A 10,610-nucleotide genomic window follows, 5' to 3' on the forward strand; every position below is an offset into this window, starting at 1 on the left:
AGCATGGAAAGCGGACGTTAAATGATGATGATGATGATGATATACATATAGATATATATTAAAACACTAGAGTAAAAAATTGGATACTAATTAATATCAATTTAATACCAGGGAACAAGCACATTGAAACAATCAAGGAGATTCAGAAAAAATATCTGAGATCTCAGAGGATTATTGTATATGTATATATAAAGGAGACTACTAGGTGAACTGTTAATGTGCTAGAAGAAGATCACATGTAATGCGTCTACTAAGACTGAATTGTTGTCAAAGAAAAATTTAGCGAAACAACAAAACGTATACGGGCAAGACAAGTGAAAATTATGTATTTTTCACTTGTCTTGCCCGTATACGTTTCTTTGAGAACAATTCAGTCTTAGCAGACGCATTACATGTGATCTTCTTCTAGCACATTAACAGTCCACCTAGTTAGGAAGGGCAACCAGCTGTAGAAACTCTGCCAAATCAGATTGGAGCCTGGTGTAGCCATCTGGTTTCACCAGTCCTCAGTCAAATCATCCAACCCATGCTAGCATGGAAAGCGGACGTTAAACGACGACGATGATGATGATGATGATGATGATGATGATGATGATGATGATGATGATGATGATGATGATATATATTACTTATACATATATATATATATATTACATATACATATACACTATAGCCTCAGACCCACCAAAGTTTTGTGAGTGGATTTTGCACACGGGAACTGAAAGAATACTGTCATATGTATGTGTATATGTGTGTGTGCATCTGTGTTTGTACCATCACTATTGCTTTACAACCGATGTTGCTGTGGTTACATCCCCATAACAAAGCCGTTTGCCAAAAGACACCGACAGAATAAGTACTAGGCTTACAAAGAATAAATCCCGGTGTCCATTTCTTCAATGAAAGGCGGTGCACCAGTATGGTTACCTCACATGGCCAAAACAAGTAAAACAATAAAAAATTATGCCTTGTTAATCCAGAGCAATGCTAAGTATCTCTGCTTGTATTGTACTAAAGGCAGGAAGCTGACAGAATCGTCATTGAACACACTCAGCAAAATGCTTAGTGGCATTTCATCCATCTTTATGTTCTGAGTTCAAATTCGGCTGAGGACTACTTCCCCTTTTATTAATATAAGTACCAGTTGAGCACCAGGATCAATGTACAACTGATCCTTCCCCTGGATCTGGTGTCATTGTGCCAAAATTTGAAACCAATTTTATATATTTACTTTACTTATGATCAGTAAATACATCTGAATGAGCCAAAATTCCCATTCACCAGAGTGTGTGCATGAGTCATGCACGCATACACACAGATGTGCAGATATGTATATACATACACACACACACACACACACCCTTATCTTTTAAAACACACTGGCATCAAATTCAAACATTTGTTCAACTAGACATACTTTTATATGTAGACACTGTTTTCTTTTATGCATAAGTGTTTCACTTAGAAATACTTTTCTGCATAGAAATAAATATTCCAAGAAATAAATCTTCTTTCATGGAAGAACATCTTTGTTGAAATAAATGCAAATAGAATTTAGCCAAAATATAAAATTCTTAGAGGTTTTCATAAGAATAAAATCCTACCTCTGTAGTTGTGCAAGCATGCTTAAATCACATTCCAAAGACTGAAGCGCAAGAAAAGTTTTGGTTTTCTGTTTCCTAAAATTAGAAGAAAATTTTTAGCCACTAACACATTATGGAAGTTTTTAACACTTTAAGATTAAGAAGAGTTTTGGAAACATCAACCAGTAACCACATGCATAAATTTTTTGATAAACATTTGCAGTTGTTTGGGCCATACAATATGCTTGTAGGAACTGAAATCTTAACAGCTACTAGGTACTATTCTTTTCACATCAGTGATGATTACTATCAACTACACAAGACATGTTCCATGAAAAAATGAGATATTATTTTGTTAATCTGATTACTACATGCACATCAACATATTCTGCAAGTTCAATACAAAGTTTGCTCAGCTTTCTGATATTTCCATTAAAAAAAAAAAAAAAATAATAATAATGTACCACTGCTTCCACTCAACTGAACAATGTTCATATACACGAACTTCACACATTAACACATAATGCTAAAAATAAAAAGCAAACAAAACTAAAGAGGGAATATTCTATAGATTATTGGAAACGAAACATTATAGTTATTGTCGGATATTGTACTCATTCAGTTAAACAAATCTAGTGATTCTGGAATATTCAATAAATCCAAGCAATAAGTCTCAATATACACATGCACTCAGACTGATAGTCATGTTTCATTGCTGGCCTTCATTAGGGGGCCTGTCATATTCAATAATGTGCTCATAATTGGTGCACATAAGAGTGTATGGTTGAATTTGTATATCTTTTCCAAATTGTAGCAGCAAAGAAACAATACTTCTTAACCTTTCCCTTTTTATTTGCTTATGATGTATTACATTCGTTGTTTCTTTTTCTCAAAGCAGACCAATTCCTGTAAACATTGACCATATTCCAATAAGTATGGCAGCCTTAATAAAATAGAAATTCCATCAAGTTATGGTGACCACTGAGATTTATTTCAGAAACTTATTTTACTGCTCTCTCTACAAAGCCATAATCTGTGGGAAGACAGACATATCAAAGATGGCTGATCATTTGCAGTCAGCAAAGGGTGGTCAAGAACCCAAGTAGAAACAATGCTGAAAGATAAGATGTGTGACAATATGTTTAACCCTTTGGAGTTCAGATTACCCTGTCAAATGTAATACTTATTTATTCACATTGTTTTGAATTAATCATGTATTAACTTGTAGCTTTGAGATTTCGATGATGTGATTATTTATTTTAAGAATGACATTGTAGGTTTAGTGTAAGATGCTGGATCTGGCTGATTTGAATATAAAACAGGTAGAATATCTAGGCCAGATATGGTTGGTTTAAATGCTAAAAGGTTAAAGTTCCTACAAAACAATGAGATAGTGAATATATGTGTTTATGCATTAAGGGCATGAGTTCAATACCTGATTCAGTCAGTCAATTACTCTCTCTTTACACACACAAACAGTGTTTCAAACATAATGTACTAGAATAGTAGAGTAATTAGAAAGGAGAATAAGATATGGACAATCAAACGAGAACAATGTACTTCTGTGGATTTAATAAAATGTTTCAAATTACAAGAACATTAGCAAATTATGGCTGGTGCCTGAGGAAGGTGAAAAGATACAACCAAAATGTTGTGACTAATAATGAAAACAAGGGCAAAAGATTGAAAAGATCAGTATACAATAGTAAATTTTCATCTCAGAAATTCATACAAAATTAATTAGTGTTAAGTGATACCATTTCACAAATGATATTAAGTCAGAATGTATAATGTTAAAGTATCAAGAGGGTTAAATATTCAGAATAGGAGAAAACTTAATTCACAGGGACAATTATTTATGTTGAAAAGAGATAATTAAGCCTTTAGCATTCAGATTACAGTCAAATGTAATGGTTTTTTATTAACATTTAAAAAAATTAATCATGTATTATCTTGTAGCTCTGAGATTATGAAGATGCGATTATTTATTTTTTATAATGAGATTGCATGGTAGGTGTGAGATGCTGGATATGGCTAGTTTGAACATAAAACAAGTAGAGTATTTAAACTAGCTAGAGATGGCCAGTTTAAATGTATAGGTTATTAATTAACATTATAAATAAATTTATAGCCTCAAAACAAAATAACTTATAAAATAAACATTTCAACTTACTTGTCACCAGATATATTGTAGATTTGACATAAACCTTCTAAATGAGAAGTAAATTCACTGAAATCACCTCGGCTAAAAAAAATAAAGCAGCAAAAAAAAGCAAATTTTTATGTTGCATGACTTCCTTAATTTTTACAATATTTTGTAAATATTTACTTAAGTTTACAAAATAATACTTATCAAAATAATTTAATTTCTCTTAAGAATTTATAACTGAAACAATTACATGGACATAAAGAGTAAAAAATTTAGTTGATGGATAAATGGCTGGCAACACAAATATATAAGCATTTAATAGTACATATAGAATAAAGTAACAATTCACAAACTTAAGATTATGTTTGACAATCCCACTAGCTATAAATATGTTATTTGATAAGAATAACATGAAAATAAACTAGTTGCTTTGAAACAATCACAACACAAATTTACCATCATAACTATAATTATAAAAGAAAAACATAAAAATGTCTAAAAACACCACTCAACTCCGAACTGTAGCCAGAATGCAACCTCTTCCTACTCAATAAACTCAGTAAAAGAAATGACTCAACTAATCACAGAAAATTGTGGTTTCTTGTGTGAGATTTCACTAAATAAAATTTTCCATTGTATTTTGCATATTATAAACCTGTTTTTGGATCATGGATGCAGTTACCTAATGAGATTTGTTTTGATCAAAGTGTGTGTAAAGGAATGTGTGACTTACAGCTCGACTTAATGGCTGGGTACCTTTGTCAGTTTTAGGAATTTTTGGTGTTGTCTATGTCATCATCATCATCTTTTAACATCCGTTTTCCATGCTGGCTTGTATTGGACGGTTTGACTCAGGACTGACAAGCCAGAAGGCCGCACCAGGCTCCAATCTGTTCTGGCAAAGTTTCTACAGCTTGATGCCCTTCTAATGCTAACCACTCCCAGAGTGTAGTGGATACTTTTTACATGCCACCAGCACAGGGGCCAGTCAGGCAGCACTGGCAATGACTATGCTCGAATGGTGCTTTTTATGTGCCACTTGTATGGAAGCCAGTCAGGCAGTACTGGCATCAACCATGTTCGAATGGTGCCTTTTACGTGCCACCTGTACGGAAGCCAGTCAGGCAGCACTAGCATCGAGCATGCTTGAATAGTGCTTCTTATGTGCCACCACCATGGGTGCTAGTTAGCTAGCACTGGCATTGGCCACAATGATTTCACTTGACTCAACAGGTCTTATCAAGCACAGCATATCTCCAAAGGTCTCAGTCACTTTTATCATTCGAAGTGTGTGCTTCACCACTACATCCTAGGTTTTCCTGAGTCTACCTCTTCCACAGGTTCCCTTAACTGTTAGGGTATGACACTTCTTCACCATATACCCTCATCCCTCATCCATATACATCACGTGGCTATACCAGCGCAGTTGTCTCTCTTGAACATCACAGCTGATGCTTCTTATGTCCAGCTTTTCTCTCAGGGCGCTTACACTGTCATGTATGCACACTGACATTACACATCCCTTGGATCATACTAGCTTCATTTCTTTCAAGCCTACGCATGTCCTCAGCACTCACAGCCCATATTTCACAGTTGTGTAATATAGCTGTTCGCACGCATGCATCATACAGTTTACCTTTTACTCTGAGCAAGAGGCCTTTTGTCACCAGCAGAAGTAGGAGCTCTCTGAACTTTTCCCAGGCTATTCTTATTCTAGCAGCTATGCTCTCAGAGCATCCACCACTGCTACTGACTTGGTCACCTAGGTAAAAGAAGCTATCAACTACTTCTAGTTTTTCCCCATTGACATGTGATGGAATCTGTTTTCTGTACATCTTTGGTGTTTACTGTCATTGTCATCTGCACACACAAAAAATATCTTCCCAGTTAACCTTCCTTTGATATTGCTTCACCTCTTATGTGTCCATAGCTTACACTGGGTACATCTTACAGAGTTTTTATCGAGCAGGGCCATCTACCCGAAGGGATTTGTGATTTGTCTGCCTTCCTACTTACTAAGACTTTGGTTTTTGCTGGATTGATTCTAAGGCCCTTCAATTCTGGACCTTGCTTCCACATTTGAAACTGCTCTAGTTCTGGCAGTAACTCAGCCATTGGAGCAAGGTCATCAGATCTCCCAGGAGCAGCCTGTCATGAATTCCTCTGTTATTGCCTGGAAGACTATGATGAACAGGAGGGGTCTATGATGAACAGGAGGACTGATCTTTGGTGAACCCCTATATCTACCAGAAAATTTTCACTATATTCGTTACCAACCCTCACCTTACTGACAGCATCCCTGTACATGGCTTGTACAGCTCTCACCAAACACTCATCTATCCCCAGTTTCCACAATGACCATCAGATAAGGGATCAGAGGACCCTGTCAAAGGCTTTCTCCATGTCAAAAACAGAGGTTTATCTTTGGCTAGGAATTTCTCCAGCAACTGTCTTACCAGAAATATGGCATTAGTGGTGCATCTTCCTGACACAAACCCAAACTGTATCTCGTCCAAACTAACTCTCTCCTTAATTAGTTGAGCTATAACTCTCTCCGTGACTTTCATGACCTGGTCCAATAATTTGATACCTCTGTAATTATTCCAAACTAATGTGTCACCTTTACCTTTGTAGCAGTTGACTATGATGCGGCTACACCAGTCATTGGGCATGACTCCTTCATGGTTGACTATACAGGTGACTAGACTATAGCCTACACCACCAGATATTTTAATCATCTCTGCAGTGACTCCTGATGGACCAGGGGCTTTCCCTATCTTCATACATTTAATTACTTCATCTATCAAAGTACTGTCAATTTGAATGGCTAGTCCCTCTGTTGGGTCAACATTAGGCAGACTCTCTTTCTCCCATTCATTCTCTTCATTTAGCAACCTTTCATAGTGGCATCTCCAAGTCTCCCTGCAGCATCATTCAGGAGAAAGACATCCGGTAGAGGTTAGAGGATAAGACATCCGGTAGAGGTCAGAAGATAAAGACTTATGGTATAGGTGGTGTGCGCGGGATGAGAAGGCACACAGCAAAACGGCAAAGCATTGGCTGCCCTTATTTCCCAGCAGAATGCTGAAGTGGCAATGCCACAGATAAAGCTAGTTACTAATCAACAGTCGACTTGGTAAAAGCCAGTAGTTAACGGAAGGAGAGAGAAAGTCCAGAATTAGGGTGAGAGCAAGAATAAACCGAATTGAATAATTGGATCTCTTAACTTTGCCATAATGTACCACTGGATGAATAACAATAATAATTACTAGCTGGACCTGTGAAAAATTCACAGAAAACATAAAAAATGTAATCATCTGTAAACAGTGTACTGGTGCCATGAGAAATGTTTGTATATTATGATTGTCTGTCTTTACGTTCTGAGTTCAAATTCTGCTGAGATCGACTTTGCCTTTCGTCCTTTTGGGGTCAATAAATTAAGTATTAGTTGTGTACTGGGGTCGATCTAATCAACTGGCCCCTCCCCACAAAAACTTCAGGCCTAGAAAAGTATATTGTGACAGTTACAGAATATAGAATGTAATGTAACACCAATGACTATATAATCCAATCAAAATATCTCAGTTACACAAACGCAAATAGAATTACTATTTAACCTTAAAATACAGCATACATTTTCAAAGCACCTTAATGTACAAATTGAAATGCAAAAGAATGAAATAATAAATGGATTTATGAATGAAAGTTCGGTAATTGCGTTTATTTCCACCACACAACACTTATTGCAAACATGTTTTAACTAACCTAAAGTATACACACACACAAATACATTCACATATATATATGTCTCGAGTTGTAGCTGTAATTCAAAGGGGCCAGCCTTGTCATATTCTGTGTGAGGCTGAAAATCCCTGAGAACTACATTAATGTTATGCCTGTCTGTGGAGTACTCAGCCATCTGTGAGCTAATTTTATCCTCATATGGTAAAGAAAAGTGAAATTGGCAGCGAATATTTGGTGTGTCTATGTATCTATTGTAAGAACTTTTCTTTGGATTTATGTATCTACTGTTTCTCTCTCTTTCCCTTTCACTTCCTTTGTGTCCCTCTTCTCTCCCGCTTTTGATTTAACAATGTATATATGTGTCTATGTATCTACTTCTCTTGTGATGTGATAAACATTTAAAATCACAAAACGAACGCCGCCACCACTCACTGGTTCTTTCACTCTCTCTTTCTCTCGCATACGTCCTCTCTGAAACATTTAAAAACACAAAACGAACACTGTCACCACTCACTGTCGCTTTTACTCGCTCTTTCTTTCTTACTTCCTCTCTGAAACATTTAAAAATGAATTGAGCTACTAGTCAACATGGTAAAAGTCAATGGTTAACGAAGAGAGAGAGAGAGTCCAGAAATAGGATGAGAGCAAGAGTAAACCGAATTGAATAGTTGGATCTCTTAACTTTGCCATAATGTACTGCTAGATGAATAACAATAATAATAATTATTATTATTATAAAGAGCATTATATAGAGAAACAGAATTGAACATTACATTCTTAACTTCAACTATAGCTATAACCTACAGTATGTAGTTAACCAAACTGTGATAAAATAGATAAAGGAATGAATAACAATAATAAATGCTAGAATAAGTCAATAATCTATCAACACATTTCATCATTTATATATATTTATATTTGGCATTACTTTTATGCATTGCACATCTTTCTATAAAGAACTAACTCTAGAAGCTGAAATATATCAACTAGATGAAATAGATTTTGTCCCACCAAAAATAATTCAAACAAATTGGTAGAAAACAGAAAAAAAGAAGACGGTTTACCTGAGAACTTCCTGAAGGTCTTGACAGCTCTGAAATAAAAGCAAAATAATTTGTTGTAGAGGAGAGAAATTTCTAATTCTAAAGTAGTGATATATGCTTTTAAATCAAAGGCAGGTATTTTTGGTGGCTGAATCAGCTATATTGTTTACTAGATGTAATATAATCTATGAACATTAAATATATTTCACTACAGCATTTACACATTAAAATAAAGAGTGCATTTTCAGTAAGTTTTCTATTATACAACCAAAAACAGTATACACTCACACAAGTGTATGTGTATGTGTGTATTCAGTGAATCAGGTGATGTCATGAATATATACAATGCACATATGTTTGTGTAATGAGCGAATCCAATATAAGTTTATGCGGGCATGTGTCATAATGTTCAAATAATGCTATAATTCATGTCCAGAGAAAAAGAACTTATCCAGGTTGGAGAGGTCATCAAGTGGGTGGGAGATCATACTCAAAATTTCAAAATATGAATTGTTGCTTGTGCATGCAGGGGGAGAAGGTTTCCACCCTAATATTTAAAATGTTCACTGCTGATGTTATGATATTTACTTTTTTGATAATACAGGGCTTGGATTTGCTGCCACAACCCCTGTTTTTTGCTGGCCTTAGCTATAATATTTCAGTTTATATGAAGTTTGCTCACATTCCTCTCTTTAAGTGTCCACACCATATTGGATAAAGATGTTGAATGTCTTTTGTTCCAATCAAATCCATAATGCTGGCCTTGTACACTAATTCTTTTAACAGGCACCTATTGTTCAGGGTACAGCAGTCTAAAGATCTATAATTACAGGATCTTTGTGGATGTTCCCAATGTTGTTATTTCTATTGTAGTTGAAAATGATCAACTTGATGTTGGGGAGGCAACTATGTAGATTTGACCATATTTCTACTGAAGATCTTGTGGTATTTATGTAAGTGAGGGAAATGGTAATCTATGAGTGTCAGGAATTTTCTAACTGTATTAGTAGCTACATTCATATCCTATGGGGGATTGTACCATAAAATTTTCGTCTGTCTACATCTTCTTGGTCTATCTACATTTGATTCAATATAGGTTATATTACTCTTAAACTGAACCTTTCTAATGCAGCATTGTAGCATGGAGAAGCTTTTTGGGTGTAATCAGTGGATAAGTTGGAAACACACATACTAATGCTATTAACAAATTGTTTGATTATTGATGGTGGGTGGTTAGAGCCTATGTCAATATAGGAGGTATCCTCATTTGGTTTATGGTAGGGTTTAAATTTGCCTGTACTACAATTCATATTAATGTCTAGTAAATTAACTGCTTTAAAGGTTAGTGTTAATTGTAGCTTTTAGGTTCAGTTGGCTAAATATACTGCATAATTTTTTTCCTTATCTTAACCATATCCAAAACCCCATGAACTTATGAATTTACAATGTATGGACCAAGTTTGCATTATCCTCTGCTAAAGAAAAAAAGCCTTCTTTGCCAAGCAGTGATCTTTACTAAAAATGGATTGGTAAGATATGTTGTATTCAAAGGAGACTTGTTCACAAGTACTCTATGTCACAAGAAAAGTTCATAAATCATCGACACTTGAGAACACCACATTTTAAAAATAAATTTGCTGAATAAAAGATAAAACAAACCACCACTATTACTTGTGTGATACTAGCCAAAACACCTGCATTTGAGAACTGATCGATGTACTGTGATATTTGTCAGAGAAACTTAATACTATTCACTAACCTACACCAATCTTAAACAAACATAATGAACTTATTTTAATATAGTGACACCGCTCAGGCTTTGGTTTTTCCACTTTTTGTTTCAAGTTCAACTAATGTGAAGATTAATTTTAGCTGGACATCCTAGTGATCTTTTCTAAATGGTTAATTTACTGAAAAGTATTTGACAAAGAAATCTCTCTTCTTTCATTCAAGCCAAATGTCCTAACAATTATAACTACACGCACATATACAAGTATGCATACAGACATGGATGAATATGTATGTGTGTAGGTGTGTGTGTGTGTGTGTGTGTGTATATATATATATATATACACACACACACACACACAC

The 10,610-nt window shown here is 35.2% G+C and overlaps 1 protein-coding gene across 3 annotated transcripts in view; it reads right to left on the bottom strand.

The window, feature by feature from the left end:
• Positions 1-393: 393 nt before the first annotated feature.
• Positions 394-10,610, bottom strand: part of LOC106869896 (mediator of RNA polymerase II transcription subunit 1) — a 207,940-nt gene continuing 197,723 nt past the window's right edge. For all 3 annotated transcript variants that reach the window (XM_052970566.1, XM_052970567.1, XM_052970565.1), the window contains 3 exons: positions 8,541-8,569; positions 3,757-3,828; positions 394-1,679 (listed from right to left, as the gene is read on the bottom strand). In XM_052970566.1, coding sequence (XP_052826526.1) covers positions 1,601-1,679; positions 3,757-3,828; positions 8,541-8,569 — 180 coding nt within the window. In that variant the 3' untranslated portion in view covers positions 394-1,600. The remainder of the gene's footprint in view (positions 1,680-3,756; positions 3,829-8,540; positions 8,570-10,610) is intronic.

This window comes from Octopus bimaculoides, chromosome 9, assembly GCF_001194135.2.
Source record: "Octopus bimaculoides isolate UCB-OBI-ISO-001 chromosome 9, ASM119413v2, whole genome shotgun sequence".
Classification (NCBI taxonomy): Eukaryota; Metazoa; Mollusca; class Cephalopoda; order Octopoda; family Octopodidae; genus Octopus; species Octopus bimaculoides.